At 38.0% G+C, this 19,009-nt stretch overlaps 1 protein-coding gene across 1 annotated transcript; it reads right to left on the minus strand.

Moving 5' to 3' along the window:
* Positions 1-565: 565 nt before the first annotated feature.
* SLC17A3 (solute carrier family 17 member 3) lies at positions 566-18,195 on the minus strand. The gene is given in 16 exon segments (XM_057700554.1): positions 566-754; positions 917-1,053; positions 1,973-2,063; positions 2,368-2,515; positions 2,607-2,712; positions 2,715-2,738; positions 3,017-3,178; positions 3,290-3,351; positions 3,354-3,407; positions 9,232-9,306; positions 13,320-13,407; positions 13,600-13,722; positions 13,912-13,966; positions 13,968-14,019; positions 14,022-14,120; positions 18,034-18,195. Coding segments are annotated over 15 exon segments (1,359 nt in total). The 5' UTR covers positions 18,119-18,195; the 3' UTR covers positions 566-754; positions 917-918.
* Positions 18,196-19,009: the final 814 nt, after the last annotated feature.

Genomic DNA, 19,009 nt, shown 5'->3' on the forward strand with positions numbered 1-19,009 from the left:
TACAGAGGACTGGGAAGGTAGGAAGGAAACCACAAGATAATTCTAGAGAATCCCAGAACTTGCAACATGGGAAGATTTGACAGGACATGGGAAGAGAGAAGTTACCAGAATGTGTGGAGAGGACTGTCTGCTAGAAGCTGTGAACTGTACAGGAAGGATCAGCCACCTGCAGTCCCCACGGGGAGGAACCTTACAGATTAATACTCCCTATCCTCACTCTCCTGCCTTCACTGAAAATCCAGCAGAAGCCAGTGGACAAGAAAACCACGCAGGATGCAAACCACTCAGATCAGTGTCCCAGGGCCCAAGCAGGATGGAGGAGAGTGGAGCATACAAAGGGAGGAACACATGGACAATCCAGCCCAACAAATATATAAATTAATATTCATTTTCACAAGTAGGAGGAATCATTGCCCTAGGGAGGTTATTGTCCTCGATTAAGAGTTTCAAAATGTTGTTTCCTGTTTAGAGCTCCAAAACTTGTGAATCTAGCCTGCTGCTTCCCCTACAGCAGCTCCTCTGAACCCATTGTTAATTCTATGAAGATGACAACTTTGTTCTTGGCTATCATTTTATTTGAATTTTCATTCATCTTATATTTGCCTCAAAAAGAAATCTGAGTAAAATAAAGAACTGATCTCAGATTTGAAAAGAGCTACAGCAAAGAAAATTTTTTCTGTTGTTATTTTCATCACTGAAGCCTTCTTGTTTATGAAATAAGGTGCCTAATGACTTTCCATCCAAGGTGGGGTAACTAAGAAAGAAAATGACATAGAATTAAAAATTTAATATTCCAACATAAAATAAAAATTTAAAAATTGTAAATCACCTATACTCCAATATAAAATAAAAATTAGAAAAAAATTTACATAGTGTGTCTCTGGCTATAACCATAGATGAAGTCATTTTTCTCTACCTTCATAAACGAGTGAGTTTCCTTTCTTTAGCCCAGTCTTGGACATCTGCTTTTCCAAATATAAAGTAGAAGATCTGTCCTGATGTGTTAATGGCAAACAACAAGGAGAAGGCATTCCTCCACTCAAATTCAAGGTCCTGAAGACACAAAAATTCAAGTAAATATTACCCCTTTCATCCCTTTTTCTATGAAACTCATATTAATAGTTTAGAAGACAATATTCACTAGTGGGTTTTCATGTAGAAATTCATTTCCTGAACACAGCTTAATAGTTTGGTGGAAAGAATTTCAAAATGGATTCAGAATGTTCTTCATAAAATGGACTTAGGGACCTTTAAATTAACCTCCAGAATTGCATTTGTCAGTATTTATCAAAGTGTCATACATTTTCTCTTTTGCACATATCATGACTATATACATACATATATATGCTAATAATATTTCTTCTTGCAATGCAAGAAAAATCTTGTAAGAAGATTGTGGGCTTTGGAGCTAGACAGGTCTAAGAAGAATTCTGATTCTACATCCTCTTAGTGGAAAGACATATTCTATCAGATTTTAATTATCAGGAAATGAGGATAATAATATTTCATTTTCATAACTGGTGTGCGAATCAATAATTAAATGAGATTACTGCATATGAAATACCTATGATAATATCTGCATGTATCAGACACTTAAGCATATTTGATTTTATTATCTCTTTGCTTTTGCATGATTATGCAAATGAAAATCTCAAAGTGCTGCAGGAAACACGGTAAGTTGCATATATGCATGGATTCATCATCTTCTCATGGGACATCTTTGTGGCTGTGTGATTTCAAAAACTGGATATTACCAGTGGATCACTAGTGAGTAGTGCTTTGGTTTCAGAATGAATAAAGATTGAGGTCATGAAACAAATTGTTCTGTATTTTTCTTTGCCAAGTTGATCTTCATGACAAAGTTACCCACAATTTGATTTTATTACCCAAAATATGAAAATATTTTTATGCTATTACCTTTATGAATGGATTTGGCAGAGCGTTTTAAGAATCCTTGACAAGAAAACTTTACTTGATTGAGAAGAAATCCACTGACAGTAGGTACAAGGATAGCAGATATCTGTGTAAACCCCCTTGAGGCTCCCATCAGAAAGCTGGAATGCCTGTGGGTGACAGGAATGTTCCAGGCTAGATCCACAGACGCTTGGCAGTATCCTTCAGCCCTGGTCAGCATATGAATCCATCATATAGCAATTATGTCAAAAAGGACTTGCCCTGTGTATGTTCAATAAGAGACACAGACAAATCAATAATACCCCTTCCCCCACACACCTGAAAAAATGGCCACACGCCATCAGTGCTCCTTGCCCATGATTTATGACTTCACAAAGTTTGGGGTTCCCCGAAGGCTGCAGGCTAAATCTTTTTCAGAAAGTATGAAAATGAGAGTGAAGATTACAGTCCTACCTTGGAGCAATATCTAAGGCATTGATATAGATCGCTGGCTGAGTAAACAGGCTTAGGCCACAGGAGAGCGTCAGAAGGCTCACTGCTGTGATATAGTTGGAGGCAACGTATGGCAGAACCATAAGGGATGCTGAAAAGGGGAGACTTCCTATGGAATGAGGAACAGACGAATTAAACAAGATACAACTTTGGCTATTGTACGCCTTGTGAATTTTCAGACCTTTTGGTCCTGCTCTTACCTAGAACTTTGGCAATTTTCCTCACTGTAACAAGCCTAAAATTTTTGGTCAGAAGGAAATCTGCCAGGTAACCTCTCAGGATAGCAATGATCCAGGCAAAAAAAAAAAAGGAAGTGCAGACAGGAACCCACTCTGAGGGGAAAAAATTGAGTAAACCATCATAATAAATGCTGTGAGACTACATCTTGTATTGATAAATCACTAATAATCATACTGACAACTCTGAAATCATACTTTCCTAAGAAAATCAGTAGCCTCTTCCATCATACCCTCAGAAAAGCTACTTACATGACTGTCAGATTATTTCTTGGTAACAAAAGATAAGTTTTTCTAGGTGGAATGATTTGTGAAGGCAGAGTAATTTGAGAGTCATGCAAACAGGAGAAATGGTTGGAGGAAAATATACTCACATCTCTGATATCAACGTTGAACACAGAGCTGATGTAAGTTGGTGTGTATACAACCATTGTGTCAAATAACCATTGATGGCCAAAACAACAAAAACACAAGGACCAGAGGGGTAGAGATCTGACCATAGCTTTGATGGGAAAAGGCTGCTTAGAAGAGCTGACCTGAAAACAAATTTACTGATCAGAAGAGTAAGATCTGAGACACTCTGTCACCCTGATAAATCCAGATGCTGACACAAGATCTCTGGAGAAGGCTGGAGTTTTTATGTGTACCTGTTGGGCTAAGGAGGATATGAGGTATTCTTTTTCTGTAATGTTTATCCATGGGTGAGTGAAGGGTTATCATAAATCAAAACAAACCAGAGAAGGCAGCAGACACAGCCAACACTTCCTGCAAGCAGAGGTAAAACTGGTAAAATTCTGTGTGAATTTCTTTTACATTGGGACATTTTTTGGTGTGGGTCCTGGGGAAAGCTCTTGCTCATAATATCTTTTTCCCATTTCTCAAAAAATTCACATGAATATCACAGCTTTCTAGAATCCATTCCTTTACATTTCTTGATTATTTGTGTGCATGAAAATCACAGACCCTAGGAATGGCACTAAACCTGATATCTCAACATTTTTAGTATTAGTAAAGGAAAACGATTTCCCTATTCACAACACTTCTGACACCAAATGTGTGGGGTTTTCACACTAAGAAATTCTCTCATTCTCTACAGACACCAACCTGGTGTCCTACAGTTTAGCTCAGTTCTGACACTAACTATCTGGCATTAGCACAGACCCTACAGAGTAAGGACTCAGTCACACAGACTGCCCCCTACTTCAGATACTAATTGCAAGTAGTGAGTCCTCAAGTTACCTACCCTTCTGTTCAACTTTGCTACAAATTCAGAGGTTCCCACAACTCCCTCTCAGTTTGATAATTTGCTGGAATAGCTTGCAAAAGTCAGGAAAATATTCATTTATGTTTATTGGTTTATTATAAAAACTATGATAAAGGATCAGATGAAGAGATATATAGGGTGAGGTCTGGAAGGGTCCTGAGTGCAGGAGCTTCTGATCCCGTGGAGTTGGGGATATGCTACCCTCCCAGCACGTGGATGTGTTCACCAGCCTGGAAGCTCTCAGAACCCCATAGTTTAGGGGTTTAGGGATTTTTATGGGGGCTCTGTCATGTAGGCGTAATTGATTATTAACACAATCTGATGCACCCTCTCCTCCTGGGAGGATGGAGGGTGGGGCTAAAAGTTCCAAGCTTTTAATTATGGCTTGGTCTTTCTGGTGGCCTCCATCCTGAAGCTATCCAGGAGGCTACTAAGAGTGACCTCATTAAACAAAAGATGCTCCTATAACTCAAGAAATTCCAAGAGATTTAGGAACTCTGCTTAGATGCTCCTGTCATTCCCACCACTCACAAAACTGCAAGAGCTTTAGGAGCTCTGTGTCAGGAACTGGTGGCAGGAACCATATCTATATATTTCTTATTATGTCACAATTTGCCATCCTAATAGGTGTGCAGAGGTAGCTCATTGTTTTTATTTGCATTTCCCTAATGACAAAGGATGTTGAGTTGATCACCTTTTCACATGCTTATTTTCCCTCTCCCTATCTTCTTTAGTGAGATGTCTTTGCCCATTTTTAAATTGGGTTTTTGTTTTGCTGTTGAGTTTTGAGAATTATTTACATACTCTGGATAAAAGTCCTTATTGTATATGTGTTTTGCAAGTATTTTCTCCCTGTCTCAACTTGTCTCTTTAAGATTCTAATAATGACTTTTGAAGAGCCAAAGTTTTTCATTCGAATGTTGGTACGCTTAATGTTATCACTGAGGTCTCTGAGACTGTCTTCTATTCTTTTTATTCTTTTTTCTTTTTCCTGCCCTGTGGCGTTTATTTCCCTCATTCTATCTTCCAACTCACTTATTCATTCTTCTGCCTCAGTCATTCTGCTGGTTATAGCATCTAGAGTATTTTTAATTTCAGTTATTTTGTTATCCATTGCTGTTTGTTTTTCTGAGTTCTTATGAACTGTTTCTTGTACTTTCTCTATTTTGTTATCGAGATTTTGTATCATTTTTACTATCATTACTCTAAATTCTTTTTCAGGCATTTTTCCTATTTCCTCCTCATTTATTTGGTCTTGTGGGTTTTTTTCCTGCTCCTTTGCCTGCATGGTGTTTCTTTGTTTCCTCATGGTTGTCCAGACTTTTGGGGTTGCTTGTCCTGGCGATAGAGGTGTTTATAGAAGACTGTCCAAGCTTCAGACTAATGTCCAAGTATTGGATTAAACGAATATTAAGTCTAGGAAACACATACATGTATAAGACACACAATTACTGAATCCATTAGGACATAAGGCTCTAGAAAGATCTGACAGAACCCCAGTGTGCTATCAGATATTCAAAGAGAAACCCAACTGAAATTGACAACTGAAACAGAACAAATCAGAGACAAAAGCAAAAGTGAACAAACAAACAAATAACACCTTACACATACAAACATTAATCCAGGGAGATTTTGTAAGCTAGAATCAAATATAGAAAAGAGCCAGAGTACCACCAGAGAGAATGGAGATTCTCAGAATGTAATTAGACAACTGTACTAAGAACTAAGATAAAGACAAAAACCTAATATTAAATACCAAGGCGGTGCGTCATCTGGAGAATAGAGCAAGGAGTCTGAGCAGACCGATAGTGTTGCTTATAAGTATGTTAAGATAAAATAAACTTAAAATGGCTGGAAGAAAGGGGAACAGAAGAGCGTAGTGTGGTTGGAAATATGCAAATAAAAAGAAAGGAATAGAAATGTATAAAAGATAGGGATGAAAGGAAAGTATGAGAGATATATTGTCCGTACTACCAAAAACTTAGCTAGATATAGAAGTATATAAAAAGGCAAAAAAAAAAAAAAGAATAAAAAGAATAAAAAATATCATTAAAAAATTATGTTATAAAACTCATAGATCCCTTAGGGCTAAGATCGTATTTAATAAAGAAAAAAAAAAAGAAAAAAAAAAAAAAGAGAGAGAGAGAAAAAGAAAAAAAAAAAAATCCAGAACTGATCCCAGAATGGACCAGTTCAATAGGAATTGATACTAATATTTCTGTTTCCTTAGAGTCTCAGCTGTAAGTGTCCTTCTCCTCGCCTTGGGTTTTTTTGCATTATACTGTGACCAGCAGAGGTTCCTTTATTGTTCGTCTGTAAACGTCGGTGTGTGGGGAGGGAGAGGGTACAATAGTGGTTCCTTCTCCTGGGAGTGAGTGAGCAGTGGTGCACTGTTGCTTCAGTCGGGCTTGGAGGTGCCTGTTGCAGAGGGACTCCGGTGGCTCAGGCGTAAACAGAAAGTCTTAGAGTTGGGCCTCTCTTGGGTTTTTGTTTGTTTGTTTTTTTCTCAGCAGCCTCCCTGCTGCTGGTGTTCCAAGGGGTTTTAATCTAGCCCCGCCCGAGTGCCTGAGGGTGCTTGTTATCCCTGAGCGCCTTAGGTGGCCCCGCAGGGCGTCTCTCCACTGCCTGTTGCAGAGGCGCCCAAAGAGAGAGAGAGGCTATGTGTCCAGCTCCTCCCCCCCCCCCCCCGCCCGTGAGCCTGCAGCCTCCAGCCGCGATCAGGGCCAGGCAGCTCTGAGGGACGGGCACTCCTTGCCGCGGACCTCTTCCCTCCTGTCCTCTCAGTCCCTCACCTTACTGGCAACAATGTTTCTCACCCTGAACCAGCTCTCCGGTTCCCACGCTCCTGCTCCCGGACCCTCTGTTTAGCTGTGGATCGACGTCTCGGTCCCGGGACGCTAAGCTGCGCTGCGGACCCTCCATGTGTTTCTCACTCCCTCCCATCTGCCACAGCTCCGCCGCTTCACCCTCTTTGAGCCCTCGTAGATGCCTCCCTACCGGTTATGTCGGGCTCCTTGCAGTCCTTTCTGGTGTCCGAGGCCGTCTGCTGGTGTTCAGCTGGTTCTCTGTGGGAATTATTGTGTCCTTTGGTGCATTCCCAATGCATCTGTGGAGAGGGATGCATTCCACGTCCCTCTACTTTGCCGCCATCTTTCTCCCCCCCAAAGTTTTTAATTTTGATGAAATCTAGTCTATCAATTTGTTATTTTATAGATCAAGCCTTTGGTGTCATAGCTAAGAAATCTTTGCCTAACTAAAGAACAAACATATTTTCTTCTAAAAGAATAATAATTTCAGATCTTACAAAGATTCATTTTGAGTTTTTGTATAGAGTGCAAGATATGGATCAAAATTCTTTTTTTTTTTTTTGAGCACCATCTGTTAAAAAAGCTATCCTCTCTCCATTGAATTGCTTTTGCATCTTTGTCAAGAATCAGTTTACCATTTATGTGTAAGTCTGTTTATGACCATTTCACTGATCTGTTTATCTGTCTTTATGCCAATACCACAATGTCTTGATGACTGTAATTATATAATATACCTTGACATCAGGCTGTGTTAGTCTTACAACTTTGTAATTAATTTCCAAAATTGGCTACTCTAGGATCTTTTATTTTCATGAGAATGTAGTTTTCAATGTGTTTCACATCTTTTGTCAGACTTAGCACTGTTACAAATGTTTTGATGCTATTGAAATTTCTAATTTGAATTTCTGATTCTTTCAACTTTTGTATGTCTAAAAATGTCCTTATGTTGCCTTTTTGTTTTGAAAAGTTTAAATTTTCCCTTGGATCTAGAATTCTATGTTAACAAATTTTTTCTTTTTTCTTGCAGTATTTGAAAGATATTATTCCATTGCCTTCTTGCTTTCATTGCTTCTGGTGGGAAAGCTGCAGTCATCATTATTTTCCTTCCTCTCTCTCTATTTTTTAACTTTGTCTGCTTTTATGATTTCATCTTTATTACTGGTTTTGAGTCATTTGATTATGATATAACTTGTTACAGGTTTCCTCATGTTTCCTGTGCTTGAGATTCATTGACGTTTTTGGAGCTGTGAGTTTATAGTTTTCAACAAATTTGGAAAAATTTCAGCCTTCATTTCTTCAAAGAGTTCTTTCTGTTCCCCCATCCCACTCCTCTCCTTTGGGCAGTACACACCTTACTTATGTTCTCATTTTATTATTATTATTTTTTCTCTGTGTAGGTCGTTCTGAATGGTTTCTATTGCTACTTTTAAGTTCATTAATCTTTACTTCTGTTGTATCATCTGTCATTAATTCAATCCTTATATTGTAGTTTTTATCTCTAGAAGTTTGATTTAGAGTCTTTTAAAATATATTTTGCATGTCTCAACTTTTGAACAAATAGAGTTATGTTATAATATAGTTATAATAGCTATTCTTGTGTGTTAATTCTAATATTTGTGTCAGTTCTGGGTTGGTATTGATTGGTTGGTTATTCTCCTTATTATGGATTGTATTTTCCTGCTTTTGTCCATGCCTGGTAACCTATGGTTTGAGCCAGACATGAATTATGTCTTGTTGGGTGCTGGATATTTTTGTATTCCTATAAATATTTTTGAGCTTTGTTTTGGGATACAGTTAAACAATATGGAAACACTGACCCTTTTAGGTCTGGCCATTATCATTTGTTAGAGGGATCTACTATAGTGTGTCCTCTAGAGATAATTATTTCTCATTATTGAGGAAAGACATTTATGAGTATTCTGCCCAATGACCCAAGAATTATACATTTTTTCAGCCTGTCTTGTAGAAACAGGCACTAACCCTGATTCTCTATAAGTACTGGACACTATTCTTTAATCTTTTCCAATGATTTTCCCCCCGGCCTCAGATGATGCCTTCAGACACATACCCTAATCAGGGCTCTGCTGAGTATCAAGGGGTACTCTGCAGATAACCAGGGTTTTCTCTGTGTGCAGTTGTCTCCTGTTAGGCACCCTTTCCCATGAGCTCTATCTGCCTTGCTCTCTTGGGGCTTTTAGCTCCATCTCCTCAACTCTGATTCTTCTGTCTCTCACAGACCACCACTCTGCACATCTGTCCCCTACGGCCTGCTGGGGCAGCACATTTTGCCCAATCACTTTGTGTTAATAATGCATCATGGTGGGTTAACAGCATCACAGGCAAGAGGACTTCTAAATTCTTTGATGGCATAGATTAATTCTTCCCTACTATTATATTAAGACATTTTTGTTTTACTAGCATCTTTCTGTCTTGATTCATTTCCTCCAGAAAAGTACACAGAGATAGATATTCAGAAGAACCTCCCTGAATATGAAAACCTGGGGAGACAGTAGCTTACCAAAGATATAGAAGACAAAAGGCCACCCAAGGGCTTGACTGATGATACCACCCAGGAGGGTGGCAATGCAGCTTCCTGCAAAAAGAGAATAAGCTGTGCGGCTCTGGACTGCCACCTGATAGATGCCTACAGAATGACAGATGACATGTTACAGAGCAGTATCACCATAAGGAGATGAGCACAGTAGACTATGTGAACTTCAGATTTATAACTGAGTTCATATGTTGTCCTGATGACCCATTTTTCTGGCAGTTCCCTAGTAACATTGCAGATGACAATCATGCTTCCTTTTATGCTGTTTTAATTTTTAATTACACAATTCATATAACATGCTATTGTAAAAGTAAATTACTGCAAAAAACCACAGTTCCCCCCACATGTCCCCCGTTCCACCCCCACTCTAATGTTAACCAACAGCTATGATTTATTATATGATGTATAATTGCATACCTTTCCTCTCTGCACACATACATAATGTATATCTATACATACATGCATCTCTCTATAAATGCATTTATGTAATATGTAGACAGAAAGCTAGACAGATTTGTCTATTAACGTGCTAATAACACTGTTTCAATTTCCATGGCTTTACAGAGTATTCTCATATATAGTGAGGCACATTTCCCTTTTACAACTTCTTCAAAACTAGACTATTAGTTTTTTTTCCAGATGAATATTAACATCAATGTGTCAACTTATATATATATATATATATATATATATATATATATATATATAAAACACTTATATATATATGAGTTATTATTAATTTTAAATAAGCAGGACCATAATGTAGCTATTGTCCTGAGACATTTATTTTTTATTTAACAATTGGTTGTCTTGTAAATATTTCCATGTCCCTGTAGACTCTACCCAGTTATTATTATTTCTCAACGTAAACTTAATTGTCACTTCTGAACTTAAACATAATTTATTTCTGTAGAGTAAAATATCAGAAGTGGACTTGCTAAATCAGAGTGTACATTTTTTATTTTTACAGATCCTGCTGAAGTATCCTGCTAAAAGGCTATACCAAATTAATCTGCCAACAAATATTGTTTTCCTCATCTCTTGACAACATTGGACACGCTCAAAGCTCCTACATATGGTTTTCCAAATATGAATGCAAACCAGTATATCATTTTTTCTTTTTATAGTGCAGTTGAATATTTTTTCCTATGTTTGTCCTTTTTATTTCTTCTGTCAACTATCTGTTCATAATCTTTTTGTTTGTTTCTCTCACTTGTTTAACTTTGCCTCAGTTTACAGAATCTGTATGTGTTGTGAATAATAACCTTCTGTCTGTCATTCTGGCTGCAATTCTATTCTCCCAATTTAAACTTTGTTTATGGTATGTTTTGTAATCTAGCAGTTGTAAGTTTTCATGGAGTCAGATCTGTAAGTTTCCTCTGTAATGACTTCTAGATTTACTCCTTTGCTTAAAAGGGCTTTCTCGATCCCACAGTTTAAAAAACAAAAATCACTTATGTTTTCCTTCTCATTTAGCCTTGCTCTTTACTGAAGCACCTTACCTGTGTTATCTCCTTAAGTACCAGTATCCAAATTTACAATTGAGGAACTAGAAACATGGAGAAGTTAATTAACTAGCCCAAGGTCACACAGCTAATAACAGGGAAAGGCAGCATTTGAAATGAGGCTGACTGACTCCAGGACACAAACTGAAGAAGATGGAAACTAGTACCTCTTTCTACCACTGAATCTGCCAGATCTGCATCTTTTTCTCTGAACTCTCTGGCTTTACTCCAGTTACAATGGGGGACAAGTTCCTGCATCAGTCCAAGATCAGGCCCCTTCTTGTTCCGTCTATCTGTTTGCACCTTATCTTAAATGTGTTAACTTACCCCATTTTCCTTCTTACATCTCACTCTGTGTTTTAAATTGGCTTTACAAACTGTGCAATTACAGCACCTATTTTGTTCTGTGAATGTATCTGTTCCATGGCCTCTGGCATAGAGGTCAGGCATAGTTTGGTAGTGTACCTGCGGCTACTATTGCATCAAGGCAATTTCCCCCATGATAGATGTTATTTGTTCAACATTGCTAATACTTATCCATGTTGTTGCATGCAGCTGTAGTTTCTTCATTTTCACTGCTGTATGATATAGGATCCTTAGATTGAAGGTGTGTGCGTGTGTGTGTGTTTTCATCACCTATGAAGCCTGCATTAAATATGAATTGCCAGGGGCTTCCTAGGTGGCGCAGTGGTTAAGAATCCGCCTGCCAATGCAGAGGACATGGGTTCGATCCCTGCTCCAGGAAGATCCCACATGCCATGGAGCAACTAAGCCCGTGTGCCAAAACAAACAAACAAATATGAGTTGCCAGTTCTGTTTGGTCTGCTCAGTCTTCTCCCCTAAGTTATTGAGCTCCTTAAGTGGTTACAAAGTTTCCTGTGTATAGAAGTGCCTTTGTGGGCCCCATTAGTGGAAGATACAGTACATTTTGTCCTATAGGTTGGCAGTACCTGGGGCCTTCCACTGAGGGCAGGTGCCTTTCTGGAGAGTCCCCCTCCAACCTCATGGGCTAAGTGATGCTGTCCACCAGTGCAGCCTGCTGAGGAGACCCAGCATCAGTAGAAATGGCAGTTGCTCCAAGAATTACTGAGGCAGGCAGGTGGGTTCAGCCTGTTCAGTAGCTCTATGTTCCCAGAACCAGGTTCTGGAGGCCATCTGCCTGGGACTGCAAACATATTCCCTCAACACTAAAAACAAGGGAGACTCTAAACTTGCTGTCTTGTAGGTTCCCAAGATTCCTCCAGACAGTGAGTTGACCTATTCCAGGTGCTCTGTGCCTATTTAACAAAAAATGAGAAGAAAGGCAGTTGCAACTTTTACATGGTCACTGCCTTCATTCCAAATCTTTTAAATTTTCTTTCATGCTCTCCATCTCCTGATTTTCTTGTATTCTGGGATAATATCTCAATTTATTTGTCCAGCTGATGTGATGGCCATCTCCCTTCACGTAGGTATTCAGACCACTCATTTCAATTAAAAATACTGGCAATCATTTTTAATTAGCAACAGCTGTTTTTTATAGCAGTATTTTCTTTTTAAATGAATGTTATCCTCACATATTCTCTAGGATCTCTCTGATGTTATTTGTTAATTATTTAAAGTCTTTTTTCAATTCCTTTATTAATTTCTTTTTCATTTGGGTTAATGTTTGCAGTGTTTGAGTTTGGTTGCTCTCTTTCATGCTCTTGATTTCCTTCAAATGTTTGGGAATTTGGGAAGGCCAATCCTTATTTATACTTGAGGACATCCCTTAGTCAGCTGTGATAACCAAAGTGAGTTTCCTTGGTCCAAACTGGAGCCTCTATTCCCCTATCAGTGGATATGAGCTCTGATGACAAAGGCTAATCCTCCAAGGTTGTGAAGGGCTGTAGAGAGGCATAAGGTCAGGCAGGGTGTGTATGTGTGTGTACATGGCTTGTTTTCTGGACTTGAAGAGTCCCTGGCTCTCCTACACTTCTTTTCTTACCCAGCACTCATACTTTGGCAATCTCCAATTTCTTAGCCATACTCTTTCCATTTTTCGTGTTTACTTAGTGTAACTGAAGCTTTTTCCTCCAGAATATTCATTCCAGGTACACTGTCCAGGAAGATCATTGTCAGAAAGCAGTTCTCAGGGACAACTGAGGGTAATTCAAAGAAGATTAAGTTGGAGTCATGTCTCACACTGAACACTAGTATAAACTCCAATATGTAAGAAATTTAAATATAAAAATGAAACCATACATATTCAGCCATTGTTGGATGCTTTTACATTTCCAACTATGACTCAAACCTAGAAGCCATAAAAGGAAAGAATGATCAATTCGACTACTAAAAATGTATTTTTTACAAAACAGCAAAAATCATTACAAGCAAAACCAAATCACAAATGACAACCTGGGGAAAATAACTGAAAGTCATGTCACAGACAAAGGACCCATCCCCCTAATTTATAAATACTTGATTAACATTGAGCGGAAAACAAAGAACCTTGCAATTAAAAATAAAGTCAAAGAACTCAGTGAAAGAATGTTGGATGGTAGTGGACTTATTTCAGTTATGTATTTTTACCTGAGAAAGCAATGCTGCAGAGTTGGCTTTGTTCAGGTGGAGGACTCCATCTCTCCCAGAGTGCAAACTGACCCCCATATCCTAACTCCTGAAATAAAAATAGAGTTCTTGATATGTGATCCCATAGAGAAATTCATATCCAGTTCATACTTATACAATATCTGGGTACCAGGCTCACGCTCTGAGGTGTTTGAATTACAGTGAGGAAAACTAGTCCAAGGTCAGCTGTCAGAGGGGTGAAGAGAACGAAAAGAGAGGATCCAAACAGAGCAGCACCAACCACTTGCTTTGTTCCTATTCTTCCAGCCAGGTATCCACTGGGAGCCACTGTCAGGATCATGCCATAGTTGATAGAACTAAGGATGATGCCCTGGATTTGAGGGCTCCAATCATATACGGGGGCCTTAAAGAAACAGAGAATGCTTTGGTAAACCATTTATAGGAAGGCTGTTTCATAACTTAGGAAGCCTTTTTAGATCTTTCACTTGCTTCAAATCACTATATCCTCAATTAAAACTTCTTAACATATAAACTCTAGAAAAATAAATATCCAAACAAACAAACGGCAAAAACAAGAACACAACTTGCTTACCCCTGCAGGAAGACTCTTTGGGGAGTTATTTGGGTCATCAAATGAGTCAACAGGCCCCTTCAGTGGAGCCGTTAAACTGGGACTGACGGTTTGTGCTGTTGACCATGCTACCATGGTGGTATTCATGATAACATTTTGTGCCATTATTATGAAGTTGCAGAGATGTGCGATGAAGGCTATTCCGTAGCGAGTAGAACATAAACTTGGAGCTGGAAATATTATGACATTATATTAGTGCTTTCTTTATCGAACCATCATTTATTTTTCACAAGTTATAATACAGAAAGGTATCACCTGGTGATTTAAATGGCACTTCTATTGGCTTTGAGAAAGAAAGATTACAAAAGGAGGAAATCACTGAATTGAGTCAAAAGGGTGTTTTATACAACAGCTTTATAGACCTTGACTTGCTCTGAGGTATTCTATTCTTCTTGCAATTTTGTCTTTTCCGTTCCTAGGTTATTATATTCTCTGGCTGATGAAATTACTCATATTTAAATATATATAGATATGGATACATAGAATATATATTAAAAGTAAATAAAATATGTATATGTACACATATTTAAATTTTATGATTTATATTATATGTACTATATTATATACATATATAACGTAAATTTTAAACATTGAAGGAGTTATTTGTTGGTATAGATTTCTTCTTCTAATGTCTCAGTTAGGGCAAATTTTCATTTAAATTTTCAACCTCTAGAAAGATTTTCTCACTAGAGGAAAATTGACACCCACAAACTATGAAGAAATATAGTGAAAAAATAACAGAAAAAGAAATGAGCAAAAAATTAAAATAATCTGTTTTTGTACTTCCAGGAAAGACGTCTATTGCCAGGAAGAAATTATTGCAACAATTCAGAAGAGAAGTGAAGAACATGGACTAGGCAGCAGTAGAAGAACCAAGATGTGATAAGATCCCAGAGATCCCAGTAGGGGAATAACTGAATCTTGGTTTCAGTTTTACGGATGGGTGGGGGAAGGGCATTGGAGAGGTTCCTGTTCTAGATAGCTGGAAGAATGGAGTGGGAGAGAGTTCTGTGAAAAAAGCAGGTTTAGGTGTGAAAAAGCAGGTTTAGGGGTGATAAAGAGCTTATTATTGGAAAGTTAGGACAAAGATGTCTTTTAAGCACCCAAGAGATGTTGAGAATGTTGTTGGATATTAAACTCTAGAATTTAGAAGAGAGGTAGAGGCTAAGGCATAACATTGAGTTAATAACCTTCAAGATGATACTTGAAGTCATGCTTTTTAGGAAATGAGAATAAATAGAGAAGATAACCAGCCCTAGTACTGACTCTGGGGCTCTCTAATGCTTAAAGGTTGGATAGATGGGGAGAAACTGGCACTGGAAACTGAAAAGGAATGGTTGGTGGGGTAGGAAGAAAACCAGGAAAGTGTAGTGTCCTGGAAGCCAAGGGGAAAAGGGCTAGAGGGAGGAGAGTCAGTAGGCGTGTCAGGTGCTTCGGATACTTTATGTAATGTGGTGACAATTAACTCATTTAATCCTCACAACAATCCTATGAAGCAGCTACTCCTATTCCAATTTTACAGGTGCAGAGAGGTCAGCTAACAGTATAGCTCCTGTGTCTGTGCTCTTAACCACTGCTCTGCATGTATATGGTGGTTTTTACTTTGTCCCAGGTGACTCCATGAGAATACCTTTGCCACAACCCAAGTGCACTCATCTATGGGGTTTGTATGGTTGTAGTATGTAGGAGAGGAGAACAACACCATGCATCATCAAGAAGTCTTCAGAACTCCAAGAAGAGAGGTGACTTAAAGTCTACAAAAGAGTCTTTCCCTCAATACCATACTCTCTTCTCCTTAAGTGGAACATTTACCTTTGCAGTGAATGTAGTGGGGGAGGAAGAATTTGGAAGAAACTGGTAAGTATACTGTAATTAGAGCAAGGAGCTAAAAAAAAATTATATATCTTTGTATAGGTTTTCCTTTCTTTTTCAGGGCTGGGTGGTGACTTCCTATGTCAATCAAATCAACTAATAACTTATCAGTTCTTTGGCCTCTGATTTCCCCAACTTGCTTTGGGATCCTAGAGGCCAAAGGCTATAGAAAGAGAGTATCAGCAAACCAGGAGACTACTTGCTCACAAATTGGTGGGGTGAACACCTGCCTTATGAGATTAAGGAAAGATCCACTAGATGGTGTAGTTAAAAGGCTTAGTCTGGTGCTTCCTGCATGTTAACCGTTTCCTACAGTGTACTATGTATGTCCTTAAAAATTGTTTCCGTGTCTAGTTAAAATAGATGAAAAATAATGTTGGTGCAACATCTCACGTTTTAAATTTTAAAAAGTCAATATATAATACAATAATGCTGCATTTTGTCAAATTGAAGTTGCCACTGATGTAAGATGAATCATTTTTTGCTCCACTAAAAATCAACTGAGTAACTAATCAACAAATCAAATCTAATAGATCCAAAACTAAGCCCCTAAGTTCCCCCTCCCAATCTTGTTCCACCCAAATTCCTTCCCAACTCAGTTGATAGAAATTCTATCCTTCCAAACACTTTGAAATTTATCCTTGATTTCTTTCTTTTACAGCCTACATCCAATCTATCTAGAACATACTGTTGTCTTTACATTCCAAATGTATGAAGAATTCTACCACTTCTCACTAGGGCCACTGCTATCTTTTTGTTTAAAGCCTCTTCCATGTGGTTCTAGCTACCAATATCTCTTGCCTGGATTTTTTGCAATAGCCTTCAACTTGACTTCCTGCTTCTAATCTACTCTCATTATAGCATCTGGAGTGCTCCAGTCATACTATAAATTTGATCATGCCCTTTTCTGCTCAAAACTCTCTATGTGACCTCATGTTCGTTCACATTAAAAACTAAGGTCTCTATAATGGCCGATGGTAATAAAATATCTGAAACCATTGCTTCAAATTTTTATTTTTCTTAGGAAAAAGGCCTGAGGAAGTAATAATTCCAACTGCAGACAAATGTTATGTTAAAGGATATAATGAAGCAATATATGTATAGACAGATATATGTTATATATAATATATAAAATATGTTATATCTATGTAACTATATCTATCAATTAATCAATCTATCTACCTATATGATAGGTAAGTAAAAAACAAAACAAAACAAAACCAAAACTCCACAACTTAAATATCCAACCACAGGAGGATTTTTCAGGTAAATAATACTTTATCTATTGGATATATTAGGATAATAATATGTATCCTTTAAGACTAATGATTGTATTATTAAGCAAATAGAAAAGTATGTATGGTCCAAAATATACAACATAATATATACCTCACAGAACTATGTAAAATATACATATAAAGGCAATAAAAACAAATCACAGTGGTTGAATTAAGCTTATTAAACTCTTTTTTCATTTCTTGATTTTTGAGGTTTCTGTAATCTTTTACTTTACCTAATTAAGGATTACATGTATGCTTACAATATTACATGCCATACGTGCAGAACACACAATACTATGTGTAGACAATTTGGTAGCAATTATCAAGAATGTAAATGCAAATCTAAAAATGGTACTGATGAACTCAGTGACAAGAACAAGGACGCAGATGCAGAGAATGGACTGGAGAACTCGAGGTTTGGGGGGGGCGGGGGGTGAAGGGGAAACAGACGAAGCGAGAGAGTAGCACAGACATATATATAGTACCAACTGTAAAATAGTCAGTGGGAAGTTGTTGTATAACAAAGGCAGTCCAACTTGAGGATGGAAGATGCCTTAGAGGACTGCGATGGGGAGGGTGGGGAGGACTCGAGGGAGGGTGGGGGGCGAGTTGAGGGAGGGAGGGAATATGGGGATATGTGTATAAAAACAGATGATTGAACTTGGTGTACCCCCCAGAAAATAATAAATAAATTAAAAAAAAAAGAATGTAAATGCATATGGACTAAGATTAGAAGGTAATCGTCAAAATAAAATAATTTTTTAGAATAGTGGTATTTGTTTCCTTCATGTATTTGCAAATGTACATTAATAGTACTTGATTCTTAAAAAGAATTAAACAACTTAAAAGATATAAATTTATTTCTTTGTATTATAACATTGTAAAAATCCTCCATAAAATCCTAAAACAATGTAGTTGAGGTTGATTTTACCTTTCCTGGGACTGAGCTTCTCATCCCCTTGTATATCTTGGGAGTACTTCCCTTCTGTGGGACTCAGCTCTGTCATGGTGGCCATCACGTTCTTCTCTCCTGATGACTGTTTTTCACCTCTCAGGGCGATATGTAATCCAAGGTATCAGCCACAAGAAAAGAGACTCCTTCAAAACATTTAAAAACTGGGCAACATAAAATGTTTTTTTAATTAAAAAAATAAAAATAAATTAAAAAAAAAAGTTAAAAGTGTGCAACAAGCAAATAAAAGCTGGGCCATTCCATCTGGATGGGGTATGCAGAGGGTCATTACCCACTCTTAACACGAGTACTGTGCCGAAGGTTTGGAACTGTTTATTATTTAGGATTTAGAGTACTCACCGCGTGCCAATTTAAGAGCACTGGCTTTGGAGCTTGGCGTTCCTAAGTTCAGATCCAGGCTTGTGACTTACCTAATGTGCTGAGTGCTATCAGGAACAAGTTTGTGTGTTTCAGTTTGCCACCTGTTGTTAATAATAACAATGACAACAACAGCACAGCAGCAGCAGCTTCATCAAGGATTTGTAAGGCTTCAATAGACTGCACATGCCTAGCACTCAGCAAGTGGTTGCTATGTGGTTTATTGCCATCGTTGTTGGAGCTACTACAGATGTGGGTCACCTCAGAGCTGTGCCCCTCTGGCATCCACCGCTGCAGCTGAGAACCTGGTTCCTGGTCCCCCTAACGACTCTCATACTGCTTCCCCATTTGACCCACTGTGAGTGTTGCTGATATGTGTGTCATCAATTATTAGAGGCCAAATTTGCATAATAAGATGATACAATTTTTAACTGGATAAATTTGACATGTAACTGTATAAATTTAAGGTGTACATCTTGTGTTATTTTGATACATTTATATATTGTAAAATGGTTGCCATTTTTAATGATATTTATAAGTATATATACTTATAGTAGAATATTATTGCCTCTGTTTA

Source organism: Hippopotamus amphibius, chromosome 11 (genome assembly GCF_030028045.1).
Source record: "Hippopotamus amphibius kiboko isolate mHipAmp2 chromosome 11, mHipAmp2.hap2, whole genome shotgun sequence".
NCBI classification, from domain to species: Eukaryota; Metazoa; Chordata; class Mammalia; order Artiodactyla; family Hippopotamidae; genus Hippopotamus; species Hippopotamus amphibius.